Here is a 25152-nt window from a genome sequence, read left to right on the forward strand (position 1 = left end):
TCTTCATAACGGTCAGAAACGGAAAGACGCCTCCTGGCACGGAGAATGCGCGAAGCCCCTTCACTCCCAGAGCTCGAGGCTTTCCGAAGTGCCTAGTGGTACACATTCATCTCAACCCTCCTTCTCCCTCTCTTCCCCCTCCCTACCCATCAAGGGTGAACAGGACATACCCCCTGTGTTTGGCACTGGGCCAGATCAAATGCTTTCTTGACCTGTGGCCCAGAAGTCACTTTTGAGTGAACACCTCCTAAGGCATTGCTTGTTTTGCTCAGCTAAGACTAAAGCAGGTACGTTTCGAGGAAGGGGAGCAGGTGGAGTTCGGGGAGGATTCTAGGGCTGGGTTCTGGAGCCTCCGGCAATGCTGCTTAGGGAGGGGTTAGTTGTGCTTGCTTTCAAAGCTGTGGAAAGCGGACGTTCTGGACAGCCTCCTCATGGACAGGCTGTCCCCTCGGCCCTCCGGCTTGGAGGATTTGCTCCTCTGGAAGGGGTTCCGCAGGCTTGCTGTGTTCCGCTGCCTGTCGAGTTTGTCACTGATGGAGAAGCTCTTCCTGGTGTGTGCATACGGCGCGCTGGGCTCCTCCGCTGAGTAGCTGTTGGCGCGCTCTATCTTGGGAACCGTGATGTTGTTGGACAGGGTTCTGTCGGCGGTATCGCCCTCCTGCGAGGGGATGGCGAGGGCGGCCCTCCGGCCTTTGGCCTCATTCTCCTCAGTGTCAGAGCTGGGGTGACTCAGCTCTGCTTCTCGCTCCGGGTGGCAGCAAGAGGAGTCCTCCGCTTTGCCCCCCAGACCTCCAGGGAAGGTGGCTCTGTCGGCAATTGCTTGCGGGGCACTGACACACCTGGTGTCAATGCAGTCCGTAATGCTCGTGTATTCCGCCGTTTTCACGGGCACCCCAAAGTTGGCATAATAGCTCCTCGAAGGAGAAAACATAAAGCTGTGCGACTTCACGATGGGGGCCTCCTCTAGAAGGAAGGGCGCGCTGGGCAGGTAGCGGCTGCTTTTGGAACGCTCGATGGCGTGGTAGGTGGGCGGGTCAGTGTCCCAGGGGTTGTGGCACTCTGGGAGGTGGGTGTAGTCTGAAGAAAAAGATCGAGTGTCCACGGAGGTGATGTCCTCGAAATCAATGCTCCGGCTTGGAGGTCTGTCTGTGGGTGCGAGAGTCGCATAGGCACTACTTGAAGGAGCGGTGGAAGGAACTTGAGCAAAAAAGCTGGGCTCGCCCAGCCCAAGGATGTTCATGGAATTGTCCAGAGGGTCGATATCACAGTGGAGCTCATCCATGGCCGAGACATAGATGTCTATACATGACGATGGTCTTCTGGAATCGGGAACAATGGCCAAGGTGTTTGCAGGGGCTGCAGGAGTTTTGGATTCCTTTGCTATAGAGTGGGAACTAGTAGCCCGGTGCAGGCTCAGGGACCTTTCTTTAAAAAGACTTTCCAACTTTTCTATACCACCTTTGTCTTTCATATTGACCGAATAGAAAGAATGGCTTCGCATACGGGGCATTAGGGTTGGAGAAGTTGGGGACATGGTCTCCTCACCTGCAGGGTCTATACTCTCTTGGAGCTTGAAGGTGTTCCCCTCCTGGCTGTTGAAGCTGCTCTGGCGGACGATGTAGGCTGCGTCCGTGCAGTCCGAGGAGGTCCGAGAACGGATTTTGTTGGACTCGGCTCGCTCCAGACCTGTTAGGCGCTCCAGGGCCGTGGCCATGCGCCCGATGAGGTCCTCGAGCTGCGCCAGCCGGATGTCCACGGTCTGGAGTGAAGCCTTCATGCAGTGCTCTCTCTCGTTGACTTCCTCCAGTCGCATGGACATGTTCTCCACCCTGTGGGAAGCAGAGAGAGGGAGAGTCACTAGGGGCCAGGTTCCTCTGCTGGAGGCTTAGAGAGCATGGGCAGAGAGGGAAAGCCGGGCCTGGACCTTGGCCATCCATGTCCTACCAGAGGGAAATCGAGCGGGTACAGGGTGAGGAGGGGATAGGGAGGAGAGAATGCATGATGCTGTCACTGAGAATCATGGAATCCAAATCTTTTTGAGCTGGAAGATGCTTTAGAGACTATTTAATCCAGTGGTTTTTAATGGCTAGTCCCCCTTCCCCTCTTTGATGCACAATCCTGATAAGTAAACACCAAACCAAAGCTGAATAGTTCTTATTGGAGTGGAGGCCCACTCTCGTACCACTCCCAAGGCTGAACTGTGGCTTGGGACAGGGCCATAACTATTAGGGTGTTGGCTTATCAGAGTCGCTAACAAAACCAGAATGTTGCATTTTGATGACTTGACCCAGAATTTTGCAAAATAATTTTATTTTATTTATTTTTTTGGCAAAAGAATTTTAGAATCTAGCTATTCATATTGCAGTGTTTCTGGACTGGGATTAATTTCATTTTGCATTTATATAATGATCTTTTTTTGTTGTTGTTATTCACAATAACCTTTTCAGAATTTAGTGCCTCCAAAGGAATGAATATGGTCCTGTTACCGAGGCACCTGGAGTTGATTTAATCTAATCCAATCCTGTCAGTAATAAGAGAGGAACAAACATCAAGAAATTTAACCAAGATTACATAAAGTGATTTGTGGTAAAGCCTGGAGTGTCTATCAATAAGTAAGCTAGCCTACTCCTTTCTCTCTGTCTTTCTGGGTAGCTGATCACAGATGCCTTATTTACAGTTATTTCGAGGTCTTGACTCTGTCCATTGGAAATTCGTAGGGGCACAATCTGTCTCATATTCCTGTTTTCATTTCCATGCGGCCAGCCCAGTACCCCCAGGTGGCGATACAGGTTCACTGAGTCAATCAGTGTTATGAACTTGATTTCAATTGTCTAATAAACTACCTAGCCATTTATTTACAAAGAGAGAAGCCACACATTTAACATAAAATTCTGCCATATTTTTTCACCTGCTTAAATGAACTTGGAAAAGACAAACCAAAGCCAAGTCATGGTTTGAGCTCAAATGTTTTAAATGCCCAAAGGCAAATCTTTTGGAGACTCGGAATGCGATCCATTCTCAACTTTTCCAGAGAGGATAAAGATACTTTCCCAACACTGCCAATGTGCACAGCAAATCGCTTGACTGCCTGCGTGTACAGAATACGCTGTGCAAAGAACAGTGGGAATCAGAGCTGGGTCCCCAGCTGTTGCGCTAGTGGGGGTGGTGTGTTAATAACAGTAACACCTTTTTTAGGGAGGGATATACATTTCAATGCCAGAAGGAGGTATAAGAGGCAGTGGTTCCCCTCTCTGAGAGACCTGTGGGTTTAAAAAACAAAAAACCAAAACCCTGCTCTCCTGCTGGTTACAGTGGGGGGAAGGGGAACGTGTGATTCCTTTGCCTTGGGCACATTTCTGTCTCTTTCTGAATCCACACGTCTCCCCCTGCGTCCCCCCACCCAACTCACTCCATTGACTGTTCAACTCACTCCATTGACTGTTCAACTCACTCCATTGACTGTTCTTTTTTAAAAATATATTTTTATTGATTTCAGAGAGGAAGGAAGAGGAAGAGAGATAGAAACATCAATGATGAGAGAGAATCATTGACTGGCTGCCTCCTGAATGCCCCCTACTGGGGATCGAGCCCACAACCCAGGCATATGCCCTGGGCCCTGATTGGAAATCGAACTGTGACCTCCTGGTTCATAGGTCAATGCCCAACCACTGAGCCACGCTGGCTGAACGACTCTGTTCTTTTATCCTTCAGCTTCGCTTCACCCAGACTAAGGTTTTGGAGACATTTTTTTCCTTTGCTCTTTCTTGCTGCCCCATAACCAGCTCGGCACAGCCCAGGGCCCAGGCACACTCAGTCACCATGGCCAGGTATATTCTCAAAAGACTCGTACATTGAGCATTTATGCGTCTGGCAAACCCCATGCTAGTCACCCAGCTAACACAGCTATTTCAGAAGGAAAATACAACTTTTCTCTGTTTCACTTTGTTTTGTGGTATAAACATAGCCCGAGAAACAAATTACTTAAAATAATAAGTTTGTGTGTCTCATAGACTTATAATTTACTTTTTCATCATCTGGCTGATGGAGTTTGATTCTGCAGGTACTACAATTTCACATTTTGCAATGCAATAAGCTTTGGGTAAGTGGGTAAAATACTTCTTCATTAAAGTCAGGGGAAGGGCAGAGCATGCATTTCTGTAGAATGAGACTTTTCGCTTCGGATGCTCTAGGTACCGGGTCCCCCTAGTAGCTTTTTAGTGTTGGCAGAGTAACAAAAGGCAGGATAGTTTTCTTCCTCCTTCTCCTTTCCTGTCTTGGAGCTCAGTGTGACAGGGCTGATACTGAAAGAGATGAAGATGCTCTTTTAGGAATGCTGCATATGATCATTGGTCTAAGCCCTGTGAAATATCTCTCTGAACTGTGGGGACCCTGCTCCCCACACCTCACTCCCTTCAGCCCCAGGATCTTACTCTGCAGAGAAACTAGCAGGTGAGGGAAAGAGCTAAGGCCCCAACAGGAGGCAACAGAAGAGTTGGGACCTGGCAGTAAATGGGACGCAGAGATGAAGAAGCCCAAGGAGATGGGAGGAAGACAGGAGGTGCGAGGAGGAAGAGGGTCCTCTGGGAAAACAGGATGTGTCCAGTGGGAGCCCCAAGAGTGAAAAAAGTGTGGCCTTAGGGAACGAAAGGAACTGGGGAAGGGAACAGGGTCAAGAAACCATTCTTCACAAACTCTCCTGATGGCTCTGAGGCTCTCAGGGGCTTTGGAAAAAAATAAAATAAAAAAGGACTGTTTTATCCATTTTCTTCCAGAATTCTGGATGTGTTTAACAACATAACTGTATAATAATTTAGGTCATGATGCAACTGATAGGGATTTAATGTAGGAGTTATAAAAGAATAAATGTTCCCAGAGTCAAATTTATGTTTGTTCCATAACTAAAGTGTGCCCCTTAATTTTTTTTTAAAGAAGAATTTATTGATTTTTAGAGAAGGGAGAGGGATAGAGGGAGAGGGAAGGAGAGAGAGAGAGAGAGAGAGAGAGAGAGAGAGAGGAGGAGAGAGAGAGAGAGAGAGAGAGAGAGACAGAGAGAGAGAGAGAGAGAGAGAGAGAGACTGATCTGAGAAACATCAATTGGTTGCCTCCTGCATGCCCCCTACCAGGGATCAAGCCCACAACCCAAGCATGTACCATGACTGAGAGTCGAAGAGACAACATCCTGGTGCACAGGATGATGCCCAAGCAACTGAGCCACACTGACCAGAGCAAGTGTGTCCCTTAATTTAAAAAATAAATTCTTGAACAGACCAAGATGGCGGCAAAGTTAAACAACTAAACTGCCGCCTCGCACAACAATTTCAAAACTACAACTAAAAGACAAAATGTCTACCACCCAGAACCACAGGAAAGCTGTCTGAGTGGAAGATTTACAACTAAGAAGAGAAAGGAGCACAAACGCTGAAAAGCTGAGGTACAGAGGCACGCGAATCAGGCTGGTGGTGGGCAACTGGGCGTGCGGCTTTTCTTCAACCCGAAGGGAGACAAGCTCCTGATCACTCTGAAATACAGTTTCTGGGGACATGAGGGCGACCCAGACACCTACGGGGAGAAGCTGGACTCTTGGCCATCGGGTCGGAAAGTGAGAGTGACTTTCTTGCAGAGGTGCACCCAGCAATCAGTGTTTACTGCGCTAGAGCGTGGGACACAGGGACTTGGAAACGTGGAAAGGCAGAGACGCCTGACGGCAGCCATTGCCATTTGCCACGCCCTAGCCTAGTGACGCCCTGAGACCCCACCCCGCCCTGAGACCCCGCCCCGCACATTCTACAAACCTGCTCAGGCTCCACACAGCGGCTTTTGCATATAAATGGCCTGTTCTGTGGCAGCTTAACCAAATTAACTGCAGCTCCAGTCAGACTGCTCCAAAACCGCCCAAGCAAAGAGGAGAAAACTGTAGTTCTTGCTGTAGCTCCTGCTGGGTGGTCTCAGACAGTAGCTGACCTGCACCCCACTGGAGATCCAGAAATTAGTGTATCTAGTGATCGGTGTGAGATGACACCAGATTTCAACCACTCTCATAAGGGACTCATTCAAGAGGCAGACTCAGTGAGCACCAAAGCCCTACTGGAACAAATCCTGCCCCATAAACATGTCTCCAGCACAGCAATTCTTCCGTTATAGACACAGCGGGTCCTCACAGCCAATTGGCCTGGAGGTCAATTCCTCCCAGTGACACCAACAACAACCAAGACTTAACTACAACAAGGCTGTACACACAGTCCACAAAGGGGTACACCAAGAGTGTCCACCTCAGGTAACTGGGAGGCTGACCCATTGAACCAATAGGACACCTAGTACACAAAGCTACCCTACCAACTCAGGGAAGCAGCGAAAATGAGGAGGCAAGGAAACAGATCCCAAACGAAAGAAATGGAGGAGAACAAACGAATGGACATAGAGTTCAAAACCATGGTTATAAGGTTTTTCAAGAATTTCATGGAAAAGGCCGATAAATTTAATGAGACCCTCGAGGATATGAAAAAAGACCAACTAGAAATTAAACATACACTGACTGAAATAAAAAATATTATACAGAGACCCAACAGCAGACTAGAGGAATGCAAGAATCAACTCAAAGATTTGGAATACAAAGAGGCAAAGGACACTCCTCCAGAGAAGCAAAAAGAGAAGAGAATTCAGAAAGTAGAAGATAGTGTAAGAAGCCTCTGGGACAACTTCAAGCGAACCAACATCAGAATTATGGGGGTACCAGAAGAAGAGAGAGAGCAAGATGCTGAAAACCTATTTGAAGAAATAATGACAGAAAACTTCCCCCACCTGGTGAAAGAAATAGACTTACAAGTCCAGGAAGTGCACAGAACACCAAACAAAAGGAATCCAAAAAGGACCACACCAAGACACATCATAATTAAAATGCCAAGGGCAAAAGACAAAGAGAGAATCTTACAAGCAGCAAGAGAAAACCAGTTTTTTCAGTGCTACAAGGGAGCACCCATACGATTATCAGCTGATTTCTCAACAGAAACTATGCAGGCCAGATGGGAGTGGCAAGAAATATTCAAAGTGATGAATAGCAAGAATCTACAACCAAGACTACTCTACCCAGCAAAGTTATCATTCAGAATTGAAGGGCAAATAAAGAGCTTCACAGATAAGAAAAAGCTAAAGGAGTTCATCACCACCAAACCAGTATTATATGAAATGCTGAAAGGTATTCTTTAAAAAGAGGAAAAAGAAGAAAAAAGTAAAGATAAAAATTATGAACAACAAATACATATCTATCAACAAGCGAATCTAAAAGTCAAGTGAATTAAAAATCTGATGAACAGAATAAACTGGTGAACATAATAGAATCAGAGGCATAGAATGGGAGTGGATTGATAATTCTCAGGGGGAAAGGGGTGTCTGTGTGGGGGGTACGGGAAGAGACTGGACAAAAATCATACACCTATGGATAAAGGCAGCAGGAGCGGGGAGGTAAGGGCAGGGGGGGTGGGAACCGGGTGGTGGGGAGATATGGGGGGAAAAAAGGAGAAACAATTGTAATAATCTGAACAATAAAGATTTATTAAATTAAAAAAAATAAAAAATAATGGAATACTATGCTGCCATAAAAAAGAAGGAATTCTCATCATTTGCAGCAACCTGGATGGAATTGGAGAACATTATGTTAAGTGAAATAAGCCAGTCAATGAAAGAAAAATACCACATGATCTCACTCATTTATGGGTAATAAAGAACATTATAAACTTGAACAAAAAGATAGATACAGAGACAGTAAAGCATCAAACAGACTGTCAAATTACAGGGGGAAAGTTAGGGAGAGATGGGGGAGATAAGAGATCAATCAAAGGACTTGTATGCATGCATATAAGCATAACCAACGGATGCAAAACTCTGGGGGGTGAGGGCATATATGGGAGTGGGGCGGGGGGTGGCAATGGTAAGATATGTACACATATAATACCTTAATAAATGCAGAAACAAAAGTGGAAAAAAAAAAAAAATAAAAAATAAATTCTTGGAAAGTTAAGTATAAATGGGCATGCATGGCAGATACAAATAGCTCTGAAGAACAAACCAAGAGTTTTGGGTCATGATTGTTAGTGATTAGGAGCTCATGCTGGTTAAACCACTCAGGAGATAAAATGGAGATAAGAATGATACAAATTTATGGAACAATTGGAAGCCACAGGGGACAGATAGTAGAAGTGACTAAGTAACAAAAAGAGAAGGACTATGGATAACATATAACTCCTGCCTTAAACCTATCAGTGGTTTGACCAGAATCAGCTCCTTACCACTAACAATCACGACCCAAAGAAGGCAGAAGCTCATCTTCTTTGGCTTATACTATTTTTTTAATGTATGAATTCCATACATCCTAAGTTATCCCTGCTTCTCTTTGTCTTGAAAAGTTATAACTTGACTATACTATTAATAGTTATGTGTCTATATCACTTTTTTGGATCTAGGTGAAGTGAAAAAAGGATACAAAGCCTATTGGCTCGGGAAAGATACTTTTAGATTAAAAGATGACACTGGGAGTAAGGTATATCCCAGTTTGCTTTAATGGTTACTGCCAAGAAGAAATGTCACGATATCCTAGAGAAGATGCTGGAGCTGGGTAATATGGAGCCACTCTTCCCTTAGTTGATCTCTGTTCCCTTGTGCACCTCATGGTAGTTCTGATGTGTCCAGTGCAATTCTAGTGCTTAAAGATGTTATTTTTGGAACATTTACAAATGCAAAACACACCAGTATGACCGCCGCCACCAGCAAAAACGAAATCCCAAACACAGACAGTGGCACCAGGAGCAGAAGAAGGCCTTGGCTTAGGTTCACTTCTCTGGCACTTGGGCTTGGTGGTGAGGTCGGCTGGGTCTTTCTGGCCCCTGTTACTCCAGAAGGTCAGCTAATGTTAGGACACACACACAAAAATAAGCCTGCACCCGCCCTGGATTTCTGGGAATTGCTCACCCTAGTCACCCTCCTGGGGGTGGGACTCCGTATCCGCCCAGAGAGGAACAGGGTCTGGGGGAGGAGTCTCCTGGAAGTGTTTGCAGGTGTGGGGTGAGAGGATCTAGTGGAGAGGCGCTAGTTCCTTTCCAAAAGGAACTGGTGACTTGGTCCCAATGTGTCACATGCCCTGGTGCCTGCACCTCTCATGCTAGTTCCCCAGAGAGGCAAAGGCTTCTTTGTGTCTCAACACTTCCTCCCCTGCCTTTCTTTCCTCCCAGCTGATGGCTTTCTGAATTCAAAAAGCATTTCAAAGGCCCCTGGACATAGGCTTTGGAAATAAGTCTGAGCAATGGGCAATGTGTCTACATGGCGCAATTTTCTGGGAACCATATGGTTATGTGCCCATTAATAAATAGCTTTTTTGAGGCCTCAGAATGAGGAAGATCTTTGGATTTGCAGCTCCTTTCTGAGTGTGCCAGAAAATTGCTTCACATCATATCATCATGGAATGTTCTATTTTGCAATGACAGATGTGTATAAGATCTATTCATGCTTTACACTTTATTAATGTTGGCTGAGTACCTCTGGGTACACTCACTCAATGGCATATGCGTTATACACCTACTGTGTAGGCTGCATTCTTTGAAGAAATAAAGGGCCAGGGACAGAAAAAAAATGCCATTTGTATAATTTCGGCAGAACCACTAGAAAATGTATAAAGCTGGTAAGCAGACAAAATGTCATTTTGTGAAAACTAGAGGTGACTAACTCAAATCTTGGGAAGCTTGAATGATATTGATTAAAATCATCAATATATTATATATCCCTTTTTCCACTATTTATAATTTGCTTCTGACCTCTTTCTATTGCAAATGTTTAAAATGTAAAGTTACACCAAGTGCTTTGTAACACTCTGGGTGTTCTTTAGAACTGTGGTTCCCAAATTCCGGGTTATGACTGTGCCAGCCCGAAATGACGTTTTTATTAGTCTGCGGCAAAATGAGGAAAGTAAGAAAATGTGAGTTCCTTTGCATAAAGCTAGACTTATTAAATGAAAATGATTCTTTCCTGTTTATTTTGAGATGTCTCTTAGAGCCCTGCTAGTCCACAAAACCATTTGGTCAATGAGATCTAAAAACAGATGACCACTGGGTAGAAAAAAAACTGCTTTTATTCCCTTGCTTTTGTCTTGTTATATAAGAAGAAAAAATAAAATAATTCCTGAAAAAAACCCCGAAACCCTCAACCATTATTCTATGTAATTCACAAGCCTCGTGCTGTTGTTTATTTGGAAGGTACCGAGCATGCATGTAAGCCAGGCACTAGGACTATCTATACTTCGGAGAAGACGCTCAGGGTGTACATCATGCACAGACCTGCTGGAGGGCCTTGGGCTGGGTTTCTCTTGGTTTGTGTCTGGGTCAGAACTCTCCGATTTCTGGCCTGAGCTACTAACTCCTGCGCTGTTCTGAACAGAGCCATGTCTAGTGTCCAGGAAGGTGGCTGCCACTGCCTGCTGGAGAATCCAGGATCTGTATGTCTGGGATTTTGATCTGTGAACCCTTCAGATGACGTTCTGTGCTCTCATAAGCTTCACAATTTCTTGGACAACAAAAATAAACACAAGGGGTCTCTGATATTTTTTTTTTGTGTGGCTGCACAAACACGAGCAATGGATGAAGCATGCCATGGCATAAAACACCCCAGGAGACATGTGGCCAGGGAACACACCTTTCCGAAGTCACCCGTATCCTCTCGTCATTGGACGAGTTGAAGCGATCATCCTTTTCTCTGAAATACTCCTCTATGCACTGCTCTTCAAAGTCATGCACTTTCTTGAGCTCATCATCAGTGATGAACAGTTCTGTGGAAGAGAAATGAGGTGTGAGGCAGAGAAGTAAAAGCGATGGCGCCTGATCTGTGGGCCTCATGACATTCCAAATCTGAACCAAGGTTAGGCGAACGGGCCTCAATTCTCTGCTAAACCTCAAACTAAATCCAAACCCCATCAGGCAGAGTGTGTCACTGTCCCCTTTCTGTGCATTAGAGTCACTATTGTTCTTTGAAGTTCATCTGAACATAGCAGATTTACCGCAGGGACTGGTTACAACCATTCAAGTTGTAAGGCCAAACATGTAGCTAAATCAAGGAAAGGTACACAATGAATGGAGGTTTCTCAAAAGTTCAATTTCCAGCCTGGATGGTGTGGCTCAGTGGTTGAGCATCGACCTATGAACCAGGAGGTCATGGTTCAATTCCAGGTCAGGGCACATGCCCAGGTTGCGGGCTTGATCCTCAGGAGGGGGCATGCAGGAGGCTGCCGATCAATGATTCTCATCATTAATGTTTCTATGTTCTCCTCCCTTCCTTTCTGAAATCAATAATAAATAAATAAATAAATAAATAAAAATAAATAAATAAGTAAATAATAAGTAAATAAGCAAGCTCAATTTCTGGGCTGAGGAATGTGGCAGACAGACACTGTTCGCTGGCCTTACTAAAAGCCCCTTTGCAACCTCATTTCCCCTTTCCCACTTCCTACTACTGAGGCTGGAAAGCCAAACACACACATCTCCAGCCTCCCTTGAAGGAAGCAGCAATGGTGAGACCCAGTTTAGCCAAGAAACTGCAGGCAGGGAAGAGATTTTGCTTTCCCGATAAACTGTAGTGATGCGGCTGCGCCTTTCTACATTTTTTTTTTACCTTCCCCTTTTCTTTTTGCCTGAACATAAATGATGACGGAAAGTGCAGCAGCTATTTTGCTACCGCGAGACAAGACGGTGCATTCACGAATAGCTGAGCCTAAAAATAGGACTCTGGGTCTGTGACTTTAGTGAGCCACTGTAGTGCTCTGTGTTATCCACCTAGTTGCTTTGTGAGCAAAATAAAACCTTATTTATGTTTATTTTATTATTATTATTTTTAAAATCTTTCTTACTCAACCTTCTTTTTTAAAATTGATTTTAGAGAGGAAGGGAGAGGGAGAGAGAGATAGAAACATCAATGATGAGAGAGAATCATCGACTGGCTGCCTCCTGCATGCCCCCCACAGGGGATCGAGCCGGTAACACAGGTATGTGACCTTGACCAGAATCGAACCCAGGACCTTTCAGTCCACAGGCTGACGCTCTATCCACTGAGCCAAACTGGCTAGGGCTTTATTTTATTATTTTTAAATAAGATTTTTAATCCTCACCAAATGATATTTTTCCTCTTTTTTTTTTTTTTTTTTTTTTTAGAGAAAGTGGAAGGAAGAGGGAGTGAGGGATAAGGGAAGAGAGAGAGAGAGAGAGAGAGAGAGAGAGAGAGAGAGAGAGAGAGAGAGAGAGAGAGAGAGAGAAACATCAGTGTGAGAGAGATACATTGATTGGTTGCCTCCCACACATAGTCCTGAAGCCCATAATGAGGTCAATGACCTGAATCAAACCTGGGACCCTTCAGTCCACAGACTGATGCTCTATCCACTGAGCCAAACCAGCTAGGGAAAAACCTTATTTATTTGTGTTATTGTTAGTCTGGTGTTCTGTTAATAGCAGGTAAACTAATTGATAACTGATACAGGCATACAAAATGATCCACTGTGAATCTGAACCCTCACCCCCTCACCAGCTTTCTATTTGTCTAAATTTATATTTTAGATGGAAATAGTGAACTTTGGAATTCTCAGTCCCTTCCAACTCTCCAATTTTAATGTCTAGAAAGAAGTTGGCATTGCTGTGTCAGGGAAGTTGTTAAAAGCTTTAGTCTTAGAGAAGCAGGCGGTTAAATGGTTTTGGTTTCAAACTTTAGACCCACCAGTGATCACCTGGAGGGAATTTCTGGGCCTTCGTTCTAGAGGCTCGTTCAGTAGGTTTGGTGTAGGTGGGCTACTTGAGAAACCGTTCTAGCTTGCTTGGACGGGGCAGGATGCCCAATGGTTCTTCACTGTGGGTGGTACCCAAGGGACATTTAGCATTCTGCAGGAGCTATTGCTTTTTAATGCGTGGAGGCGGGATGTGCTAAATCCCCTACCATGTGTGGGACAGCCCTATACACTGAAGTATAATCTGCCTCAGTGCTAACAGAACCTCCTTTTAGAAACACCGGACTAGAAGGTGGATGGTGGAGGGGCTTCTGTTTTGCCCTCTGAATACTGGAAAGCAGGGCTGGTGTCCTCACGCAGTCACCTAGGCACAGCCTCTAAGGCTCGGAAAATGTTCAAGGCCTACAAAATGGTAGGTCCAGAAACGATAATGGAAAATCAAACGTAATCACCTGCAACTCAACTCATGTAAGAGGCTCAAATGACATATAACGCAGCCTTGGGGGCATATAAATATGGCTGATAGATTTTGTGGTGGCACCTCAGGAAAGTAAGAAACTTAGAACCTAGGGAGGCGCTACAACAGCCCTGCTGGAGGCTGGCTTTATCTCACTAAGAAAGGTGTGAGGCTGGCCTGGCCAGTGTGGCTCAGGTGGTTGGAGCATCATCCCAGGCACTGAAAGGTCACGGGTTCGATTCCCAGTCAGGGTACATACCTAGGTTTCAGGTTTGACCCCCCAGTCAAGGCATGTATGGGAGGCAAACAATCAATGTTTCCCATTCTCTCTCTCTCTCTCTCTCTCTCCCCTCACCCCCTTCTCCTCTCTCTCAAATCAATAAGCATGTTCTAGGGTAAGGGTTAAAAAAAAAAAGAAAGAAAGCTGTGAGGCTAAGAATGCTTGCTTTCAGCCTCCACTGTCTTCTTTCTGGCCCTGTTTCTGTGGCAAGCGTGCCCCTCTGTTCCCGTCCAAGTCGTCAGAGACCACAGTCCTGCAGGGCTGCCAATGGGAAGCAGGGGGGCTGTGGGAGGTGCGGCTGCTGGGGGCTGTCACTCGCTTACTCAGGCCGTAGTCCCTTTCATCTGGGTCACCCTCGTGCTTCCTCCACCGGCAGCACAGGTGCTGGAATATCATGGTCATGTGGCTGAAGATGATCAGAGGTGGGGGCAGGACCGGCCTTTCATGGAAAGTCATGATGAGCTGGTACCTCTGAAACTTCCACACTTGGTTGGATATTGATTTTACCTCAAAAAACGTATTGCTGAAATAGAGACCAGAGAGAATCAAGTGAGAAACGCCACGGCTTTCTGCAGCATCACACCCTCCCCGTGCCCCCGCCTCCTCCCAAGGGCCCTGGTGAGGGGCCCACGTACTTGAAGACAGCGATGAGGAGGTTGACCAGCAGGATGTTGGCCACTAAAAGGTAGCAGGCCATAATGGCTGGCACGATCCAGGCTCCAGTCTTGCAAGGAGGCAGCTGAATTATTTTGCCGTCCTCTCGGGTCTCATTCTGTCCACAGGGAGCTGCAGGAAGCAACACAGGCAAAAAATGAGAAATGATGGCTATTTGAATTAAAAAAAAAAAAAAGACTGATTGTATGAGAGGTTTTTTTTTTGTTGTTGTTGTTGTTGTTTTGGTAGATGGAGGAAAAATACAGCCATCTCAAGACAAACAGAAAAAAAGAATGGAAAAAAAAAAAAAAGCCAACATGGAAAAATGAAAGCTTCATGACTATCCCAAGGGGCTGCTGCTCCTCCAGGGGGAACCTGGTTCCTCCTGTCTCCCAAGTTGTCATTCACCTTGAAAGAGGTGGGGGGAGCCCCAGCTTGCTCATGCTGTCCCTTGACCCCTGACTTTCATGGAGGGGCCTTGCTGTCCTTAGGAAGCCCGGGGAGGGCTTTCCTGGGGAGCAGTGCGAGGAGCAGTCTCAGGACCCCAACAAGTTACTTTCTGAATTGCTGTGGAGGCCAGAAGCGGACAGCTGTAGGAGCAGCATGGAGGGGCTACTGATCGGGAATTAACACCAGGGCAGCTGTTAATTGCTACAAGAAACAACCCGGGGCTCTGAGTTAACGATTTGCTGTCTCAATGAGGAAGGAACCAAACCGAGCAGTGTCTGGGGAAGTATTACAGGGCTTGTCTCTCGCTGGTCCTGACAAATGGCATTTCATGGGGAGGGCGTGAGAGGTGATGGGCCGGGACCCCGGAGCCCTGAGCCACCCGCTTTCTTCCAGTAACATTTCCATTCCAAAAACGTGCTTTTCAGGGCACAGGAAACAAAACCCAACTGCACTGAAAAAAAAAAGGGGGGCAAATAGAAAAAAAAAAAGATCTGGAGGTGGGGGTGAGGAGGAGGGTGATGTGTGGGACCGGGGGAGCGTGAGTAATGTGCTAATGAGGCCTGCTTGGAGTTTCCGGGTAACTACAGGGGAAAAGGAATCCTTGACAAAACTCCTTAGTGCCGCCCAGACAGCAGGGCTCAGGGAGTGAGAGGATGGCCTCAGGTGACCAGAGATGGGTGGGGTCAGCCTCCCGCTCCAGCTGTCCCTCTCCCATATGTGGCTTTGGAACAGGGTCCTTTTGCAGCCATCTGTAAAAAGGGGGTGGGACATGAAGAGGTCTCAGCAGGTGCCACAGGCAGCTTTTGAAGATCTGCCAAGAAGGTTCGCAAAGTTGACCCAGAATCTTCGTAACAAGAGTACCTGGCAAAGGGAGTCCAATCTCTTATCAAGAATGAATGTTGCTAAGCTGTGCACTTTTCTGTAGTCTCCACTCCTGGGTGCACAGGGGATCACAGGGGAGCTTTAAAAAAATGCCAGTGCCTCTCTGAGGGTGGCCCGGGCATCAGTATTTCTTTTAAAACTTTCCAGGTAATTCTCAGGTGCCGCTAAGGTAAATTCACTGAGCTAAAATTAGGCTAGAAATGTTATGTGATTTCTGACATGCCCTCAAGCCCAAAATGCATCTTCTCAGGCTATGATGGTTCTCATCATAGCAGGACACCAAGACCCTGCGTTTGTAACCAGAGAAAGATGGCCTAAGTGCTTCCTTTGGATCTGCCTGCAGGATGATTGGGCCTTAGAATCGGATGTTTTCAAAGAGCCAGCATCTTTTTTTATCATTGGTGGTTGTGGCATTAACCACCCAAGACAGCTGTCCCTTGGAAGGAAAACCTGGTGATGGAGGCCACCACCGGCTCCAGGATGAAGGCCAAACTCTGAGGGTGGCCGGCCCAGTGCCATCTCTGGCCACTTCCCACTCCTCCTTCTGAGCCCAAATTGGACCAAGTTCCTGGTAGTTCCTAGAAATGCCATGCTGTCTTTTATGGCCTGATTTGCTTCTTCTTCTTTTTTTTTTTTTTTTAAAAAATATTTTTTTATTGATTTTGGAGAGGAAGGGAGAGAGAGATAGAAACATTAATGATAAGAGAGAATCATCGATCAGCTGCCTCCTGCATGCCCCACACTGGGGATCGAGCCCACAACCCGGGCATATGCCCTGACCAGGAATCAAACCGTGACCTCCTAGTTCATAGGTCAATACTCAACCACTGAGCCACAGGAGCTGGGCTGAGCTTTGCTTCTTTTGCTTCTAAAGGCCCCTCTGGCACCGTGCTCCCATTCCAGTGCTTCACTTGGGTAAGTGCTATTCAATTTCCAGTGCTCACTTAGCTCTCTGAGGCCCACCACAGCTCACTTTCTGCCCCTCGGCCTGGGCTAGGTATTGACAATGATTTTCTGCTTGAACCTGCTCTACTCAGGCTCTCCTGAGCTCTTTTCCAAGTAGGCCTTTTGGACTTGTGTGTTTGTCTCTGCATTGTTCAGTTTTAGCAAAAATCCTGCTAAGTCTGTTTAGCCAGAATCCTCAATATCTGATCACCGTTGATATCTAATCAGGTTTCTCTTCTCCACTATCCCCCAGGTATGTCTGATCACCCTGGCCTGCCATCAGCAAAAATCCTGTTAGGTCAGGTTCGCCAGCACCCTTCTTATCCCTGATGTTTCATCTTAGGAATTTTCCATCAACTGACCTCCACCCTGCTCCTGCTATGAACGCCCAGTTTTCCTTGCTGTGCTCAGAGTTGAGACCCATCTCTCCACTGCAGAATGGCTGCACCCCTCCAGCCTGCGTCACACGAGCAGTCGGGTAGGCAGAACCAGCCCCGAGGACCATCATCTAGATTCTACAGCAACAAGTGCAGTATAAATGAACTAGATGATCCTTGTGACAATGATAATGATAATAAAAATGAATCATTAAGAAACAGCCCTCATTTGGTAATATCAGCAAAGAGGCAGCGAACATTATATGCAGCAGTTAGTGCAAAGCGCTATTCTATAATGGCTCCTAATGATGTCTTTGTTCTGGGTATTTACCTGCGTAAGAAAGTGCTCTGTCTCAAACTCACAGATGCCTACCACTGAAGAGCTGAGCTGGGTGAGTTAAAGCCCTGACAAGCAGCAGATTTCGTGACAGGGGGTAAGTTGTCTGGATTGTCCTGAGGCACCAACCAGTATCGGGGGTTCATGTTCCCAGGGAAATGCTCCATGGCACATGCATCCAAGATGACACATGGGTGGAAGTTTAGGGGCATGTGGGCTGGTGGCTACCACTGTGGCTCCTCCCTCCCTGCCTTGCAGCATGACACCTGAGTGGTTATTCTCCCAATCCTCTTGCAAGAAGCAAATGAATGAACACTATCACCTTCATTCCAAGTGGCACGCTGTCACCCTCCCCTCCCCACCACTCCCCGGTAATGAGGCAGAGTGCCTCTAGTGGATGTTTGCTGCTTCCACCTGCCCAACGTACATTTCTCCTTCTCTGGTAAGAGCATCCTATGGAATTACCCATGCCCCACTGTCTCAGTCCATGGAGTTTGGGAGAAATGAATGCCAATTCCATACCTAGGAGATTAACCAGTGTACGTTATCCCCTGATTGCAGTGATTGGTTCAGAGATAGACATGTGACCCTCTCCTGAGCAATCAGAGCTGATGAGCATCAGCCTTGGGAGTTTTGCTGGAACTAGTATGAAGCAGGAGCTCTCTGTTAACAATGTGATGTAAAGCTACCAAGTGGAGAGGACCTGCCTGCGAGTGACTGTATCACAGAAAAGAGAAACTGACTCCTGATCCAGCCAGGCCTGAAACTAGCCCCCTTCAGTTACACGAACCATAAAATTCCTTTCTTCCTCAAGTCAATATTACTTGGGTTTCTATGAGTCCTGGCTAATATAATCACTCTCACCTCTGACTGCTGTCCACAGGCCAGTAGTAAAAGACATCTTTTGGGCACCCCACTCCTGAGAGGCTGCATGTGGAGTAGCAAGAAAAGACTGGAAGGGGCACCGGGAATGGGGAATCTGACCTGATACCAAGGTTGAATCACAGTGTCAGGGCTTTGGGAACAGGAGCCACTGTTGCTCTCATTCTTCCCCCAAGCATAACGGAGCCTAAGGGGTCTACACTGGCCTTTGACTCATCAACTAATAACACGGATGTCACCTATTATCAAGTAAGTAGGGTAAATGCAGTTGGGAAACTTTGGCCAAGCACCTGGACACAGCCAGCTGCTCCCAAAGGGAAGAAAACCTGTTTCTAGAAGCAGATAAATTAGGTCACAGGAGTGGAGGCGTGCAGGTGCAGGGACAGAGTGGGGAGGCCACATCTGCGCAGTTGTGGCCAAATCAGAAGGATCAAACGTTTGGAGACTCAGACTCTCCATAGTTTATCTGTGTGGGTCACATTGCCACACAGCATGGCAGGAAGTTGGAGGTGCCATTTCTGCTAACTAGGCATTAATAGGTGGAAATGAAACGGATGTTTGGGCTCCAAAATAATGATAGCTTGTGCAATCCTAATTTGATCCTAGTGTGTGAGTGATAGTAAGAAAGCTCTCCCTTTTCTTTGCACGCTCTGGAGAGCAGCCTTCCAATAATTGGACCTTCTTTTTTTCATAAAAACTTTTTATCATAACTAAAACAAAGGTCAACAGCATCCCTCACGAGAATATAATCAAAACAGCAGCTAGAATACTTCCTGGCACATAGTTGGTGCCCAATAAATATTTGCCAAATGAATACATATTGTAATTTTATCTGCTTTGTTAGGCATTTCTAACAAAGGGTTACATGATCAATTTCACTGGGTCAGTGTCTTTTTTTTCTATTTAAGATCTCAAGTGTCACCATGACCTGTCAGCATGAGGTGGTTCCTGTAAGAGCAGATATTTATTTGTTTGTTTTTGCAATTGCCAAGTGTTACAACTAAAGAAACATGCCTTGTGTTTGGCAAAGGCTATAGCAAATCTCCCTTCTGAATGCTGCTGTGTAAATCTCCAGGCACACCAGCCATAACACCCCATCCTGTCCTTGTGCAGTCCTGTTAATCAATCATGACACACTTTCCTGCTGAGCCAAGTTTGGTCTTGGAATGCTTTTCAAGACAAAACTACTAAGAGCACAACAACTGAAGTTGACACAAGAGATTGAATATTTCCCTCAGTTCCTTCAAAAATGTGAATATGAGGTCTGGGGTAAAAGATCATTTCTGTGCCTGTTTTCAGGGTCCTCCTCATGCCCACGTGGCCTGGCCAGTAGGCAACCTATACCACTTCATAGCTGCCCAGGAACCAGAAAGTTGGGTCACATCAGACATCCTGCTTTTCTCAGACCTTGAGCATATTGCGGGACCTCTCCGCCATGCATCCTGGGCCTGTGGACACTCCCACCGTTCATTTAAAAGACAGCTTTTAAAGTGGGTATTTCTCCAGGAAATTCTCATCCTAGTTATTTACTTGGGATCATCAAATGTGAAAGACAGTAGATATTTAGGAATAAACATCTGGGAAAAGCATAGCATGTGCCAGCTTCAGTGCTGGGCACTTTACATTGGCCATTGCATTTAAGCTTCCCAGTAACTCTGTAAGAAATATATTATCTTTGCTTCACAGATGAGAAAACACACATTAAGGGATGAAATGCCTTACCTAAGACCACACAGCTAATAAGGGATAATGCGAGAACCATTCCCTCATTTCATTAAAAAAATACTGAGTTCTTGCTATGTGCTAGTGAGATTGGCACTGGAGATGCAATTATGATGATACAGAAATGAATCCTATCCTTTCTCTGACCCCAAAGCTTGTATATTCTGTGCTCTATCTCATGTGGCCTTTCCAATGTAATAATACATGATAACAGTGACCACCTATTGCATCCTTAAATGTAAGGCCTTGTGCTATGAGCTTTACTTATATTACCGTATTTTAATCTTTACAATCATTATACCCATTTTACAGATGAGGAACTGAGGCTCAGAAAGTGTTAGCATCTTTTCAGTATCTCAAAGACAGCAAGAAGAGAGGCAAGAGGTCCCCTCAGACCTGTTCCAACATGAAGTCTCTCTCCTCTGTGCTTCTGAAGAAAGAGCCCACATGGGGTTGAAAGGAATCTCAATTATAAACAAATAGAGAGAGAGGTTAATAGACATCTGAATTTTTCTTGTTTCCATCAACACAAATAATGGCCTGAACAGTTCAGATGAGGTAACAGATGTATGGAACACTATAATTCAAGTGAGGAGAAAGAAATTCAATTCATATAATAGGTATCAGGTATAGGCACCCATGTCCTAAAGATTAAGACATTTGCCTTTTTAATATCATCCTATATAATAAAGAGCTAATATGCAAATGGTCGTCATGCCCTCATGCCATAAAGGCTCAGACACTCAACACTGGGGAGAGAGGAATGGGACCAGCCAGACACAAATGAGCTCATGAGAGAGGAATGGGGACCAGCCAGGCTGTGGCCTGGGAGAGGGACAAGCCACCCGCCCCGTGGTCCCAGGCACCAGCAGCTATGCCTGTGCCTGAGGCCCAGGAGAGGGACAAGCCGCCCGTGGTCCCAGGTGCCAGCGGCTGCACCTGGGGCTTGGGAGAGTAACAAGCTGCCTGCCCCACGGTCCTGGGTGCCAGTGGCTGGTGCTGCGGCCGGGAGAGGAACAAGCCTCCCACCCTGTGGTCCGGGTGCCAGCAGCTGTGCCTGTGTCTGAGGCCTGGGAGAGGGACGAGCCACCTGCCCCACAGTTCCGGGCTCCAGCGACTGCACCTGTGCCTGTGGCCCGGGAGAGGGACAAGCTGCCTGCCCCGAAGTCCTGGGTGCCAGCGGCTATACCTGTGCTTGCGGCCTGAGAGAGGGACAAGCCGCACGCTCCATGGTCCCGGGCGCCAGCAGCTGCGCCTGTGACTGCAGCCTGGGAGAGGGACAAGCCGCCCGCCCCGCAGTCCTGGGCGCCTGCGGCTGCAGCCCAGGTGAAGCCGCCTGTCCACGGTCCCTTGTGGCTGCGGCTGGTCTGGGCGAAGCTGGCCCGGGTCCTGGGTGCCTGTGGCTGGCCAGAGGAGGGAATCCTGGGTCCCGGGTGTGGGGTGAGGCAGAGGTGGTTAGGGGCGATCAGGCCAGCAGGGGAGGCAGTTAGGGGCGATCAGGCAGGCAGGCAGAGGGGTTAGGCGTGATCAGGCAGGCAGGCAGGCAGGTAGGCAGGCAGGTGAGCGTTTAGGAGTCAGTGGTCCCGGATTGCGAGAGGCAGTCGGACATCCCCCGAGGGGTCCTGGATTGGAAAGGGCGTAAGCCAGGCTGAAGGACCCTCCCCCCATGCATGAATTTCATGCACCAGGCTTCTAGTTCTATAATATAAGGGGAGAAGAAACATTTATTTAATGCATATACCACATTGTTCCCCCAAAGCATGTGAAATTAAAAATAAAACACCAATGTTTGATATACTCAGCATCATTTAAAAAATACAATAAAGAAGGGTATTTCTCAAAGATTTTCCCTCCATCTCTTATCTGAAGAAATATCTCAGAAGCTTATTCCAAATCACAGGCAATGGAATAAAGAGCTTAGTTTAGTGTTTGACTACATTTATCTTATTTTTTTTTAAATAAAGGATTTTCAACTAAAAATCCATCTTGAAAAGATAAGGGGACAAAGAGGATTTTTCTACCTCCTTTTAAAAATCCATATAGTTTGCCATGGAGGATTTAGGATGCCATTAGCACAGCTTCAATAACTGAGTCCCAGGGTGAATTAAATTTAGGTAGCTCTGCTTTTTTGGCCTTTTCCCTGATAGAATGGTTTTCTTGGCGAGACAACTAGAGATGTCTCTCTTTGTATGGCTACATCTTTCTAGAAGGGTCTTGACCTAAGAGTCTTAGTGGTAGATCCAGGCAGAAGTTTTCTTTCTATTTATTGCAATAGGCCAGCACCAACATCCTCTAGTAATGAGGGGCAAGAAGGGCAGAGGTAATTGAAAAGGTAAGTGCCAATTTTGTAGAGTCCAAAGCACCACCCCAGTTCAGGCTTTTACTTCGTTTTGTGGTTCATTCCTTTTCCCGGCTCCTAATCCAACTGCTGGTTAAGATGCAAGTCAGGAGTGGCACAAAGGCAAGCGTCAGAAAGGAGTAAGAGGAGGCCTCAGTTCCTTCATCTGTGAATATAAGGACTTGGACTGTTGATATTCCCTATAGTGTGGTGCACACATGACTCGGGAGGTCCAAGATGATTTTAGGACACAGAAACAGGACATTAAATGACATTGAACGGGATAGTGAAAAAGCAATGACCTTTTCAAGCCTCTTTCAATCTTCCTGACTCCATCAGAGAGACTGTGTCAATTTGGGGATAACATTTCTTTTCTTTTCTTTTTTAAAAATATTTTTTATTGATTTCAGAGAGGAAGGGAGAGGGAGAGAGATAGAAACACCAATGATGCCCTAACTGGTTTGGCTCAGTGGGTAGAGTGTCCACCTGCCGACTGAAGGGTCCCAGGTTCCATTCCAGACAAGGGCATGTACCTTGGTTGCGGGCACATCCCCAGTAGGGGGTGTGCAGGGGGCAGCTGATCGATGTTTCTCTCTCGTCGATGTTTCTAACTCTCTATCCCTCTTCCTTCCTCTCTGTAAAAAATCAATAAAATATATTTTAAAAAAAGAAAAAAGAAACACCAATGATGAGAGAGAATCAATGACTGGCTGCCTCCTGCAGGCCCCACACTGGGGATCGAGCCCACGCAACCCAGGCACATGCCCTGACTTGGAATTGAACCGTGACATCCTGGTTCATAGGTCGATGCTCAACCACTGAGCCACACCGCTGGGCGGGATCACATTTCTTTAACATTCCTTCGCATTTGCTAAATTCCCTTTGTAGTCAAGACCGGGCAGGCTGAAGGCTCAAGCACCTGGACAGAATTTCTTTTTCTTTTTTTTTTTAAAATATTTTTTATTGATTTTTTACAGAGAGGAAGGGAGAGGGATAGAGAGCTAGAAACGTCGATGAGAGAGAAACATCGACCAGCTGCCTCCCGCACAGCCCCCACTGGGGATGTGCCCGCAACCAAGGCACATGCCCCTGACTGGAATCGAACCTGGGACCTTCCAGTCCGCAGGCCGACGCTCTATCCACTGAGCCAAACCGGTCTCGGCCTGGACAGAATTTCATAACAACGTGGTGTTTTCATTCTGCTTATTCTATGGTTATCTTCTATTTGCATTAAATCATACTGATTTTTCAACTTATGACCATCATATACATTTTAAAAAATAAATTTATTTAGATTTGAAGAATGAGCCAATTTAACTAAAAATATTTAAGAGTTACTAAACAATATGTGGTTTATGTGACTAATGATCTCTAAGCCTCATCTAGTCCTGATATTCTACTACTCTATGATTCTATGAGGAGAAGCAAAAGATCGGAATAACCCCCAGGCTGGGTTATCCATCCCTGGAGCTAATGGCAGGTCACTTGCAGAAGAAGCCTTATTCTTCCCACTCCTGGCAGAAGAGCAGTCAAATAACTAGCCTTTACTGTGTGACATGGAACTCAGTCACCACAGGGCAAGAAGAGAATGATGTCAGGGCTTCTGATCTATATGCTATATGCACACATGTTCAGCTTTGAGCTATTCAGAACACATAATTAATTCGAATAACCCTCATGTTTTGATCTGGTGAATTAGAAAGCAGGGTGTCACAAGCCTAGGTATGTTGTATGTGAGTTCTGGCGAGAAAATTCACTTCCCTCTGTTATCTTGGTCTTGGGTTATTGCTATTCAATATATCTAGCTTTACCTGGAGACAAAATTGTAATTTTTTTCCTGTCACTTGAGAGGGCTTCAAAATTCCAACCTTGGTAGTTTACTATTTGCTATCAGGAATTAGTATCAGAAATTTGACAGGGAAGAATGTACATCTGTACTAGTCTGTTGTACATGCTATGAGTTTGTTGCCATGATGTAGCAGATAGATTGCAGTAATAGCACGCTCTGTATCCAAGCTCCTTTGTCATGTGATTTGATAGTTATTCTCACTAAATAGGTAGGATCTATTACCTTGCACCTTGATTCTGAGTTTGGCCATGTGAGTTTCTTTGGCCAATGGGTGATTGGCAAAAGTGACCAATGCAGCCCTATCCTATTTGGCTCAGTGGATAAAGCATCAGCCTGTGGACTGAAGGGTCCCGGATTCGATTCTGGTCAAGGTCACATGCCCAGGTTGCGGGCTCGGTCCCCAGTGAGGGGTCTGCAGGAGGCAGCCAATCAATGATTCTCTCTCATCGTTGATGTTTCTCTCTCTCTCTCCCTCTCCCTTCCCATCTGAAATCAATTTAAAAAAAAAAGTGACCAATGCAGAACCGTGAGAAACCCTTGAGTGTTTCTGTTCCCACTCTTCTATTCAGCTAGCCTGCTGGAGGATGAAGTGCACGTGCCTCTGCTCCCAGTCGCTTCTGTTGTCGGAGCTGAGGCAGTTCTGGATCAGCTGACAGCCAGCTGATTCCCTGGCAGGTCATTGGGGGTGATTGAGCCCAGCCAAGTCCAGAAGAACCATCTAGCCAACCCTCAGGCTCCTGAGCTCAATAAATGTTTTCAGCTTTAAACCACTGCCATCTGGGGTAGTTTGTCCTATAACATTCTCAATAGGTAATGTAAAAAAAAAAAATAGCTGATATACATGCTCCACTTCCCTTGTCCTGTTCACGGCCAGGCAGCCTTAGGTCTTTCAGGTTGACAAAACCCTCTCCTAATTTCTTCACCAACCCCAAAATTCAGGCCAGGTCCTACCATTGCACAAAAGAGCAGGTCCCATCATCACCCAAGGAAGAGCAAGTTCATTGACTGACCAATGACTATTCAGACTCTATCTTTAGAAATTGAATGGAGGTGGGAGACTATAGGTGAGGGCAGGTGCTTAACTGCAAGATCGTACAGATTCAGACCATGTTAAGTCATATAAAAGTAAAGCAAGCCATCTGAGAGGGGAGGGGGAAAGGAAGGGAAGAAAGCAAGAAAGGGGAGGGACAGTGAAAGAGCAAGAGCATGATTGACTGAGATGATTGTGAGAGAT

The 25152-nt window shown here is 46.1% G+C and overlaps 1 protein-coding gene across 4 annotated transcripts in view; it reads right to left on the bottom strand.

Annotated features, from left to right (window-relative positions):
• Positions 1-300: 300 nt before the first annotated feature.
• The window catches only part of TRPM3 (transient receptor potential cation channel subfamily M member 3), a 703802-nt gene continuing 678950 nt past the window's right edge, over positions 301-25152 (bottom strand). For all 4 annotated transcript variants that reach the window (XM_054727188.1, XM_054727187.1, XM_054727186.1 and 1 more), the window contains 4 exons: positions 14118-14268; positions 13806-14005; positions 10675-10807; positions 301-1829 (listed from right to left, as the gene is read on the bottom strand). In XM_054727188.1, the coding sequence (XP_054583163.1) occupies positions 377-1829; positions 10675-10807; positions 13806-14005; positions 14118-14268 (1937 nt within the window). In that variant the 3' untranslated portion in view covers positions 301-376. The remainder of the gene's footprint in view (positions 1830-10674; positions 10808-13805; positions 14006-14117; positions 14269-25152) is intronic.

Source organism: Eptesicus fuscus, chromosome 15 (assembly GCF_027574615.1).
Source record: "Eptesicus fuscus isolate TK198812 chromosome 15, DD_ASM_mEF_20220401, whole genome shotgun sequence".
NCBI lineage: Eukaryota > Metazoa > Chordata > Mammalia > Chiroptera > Vespertilionidae > Eptesicus > Eptesicus fuscus.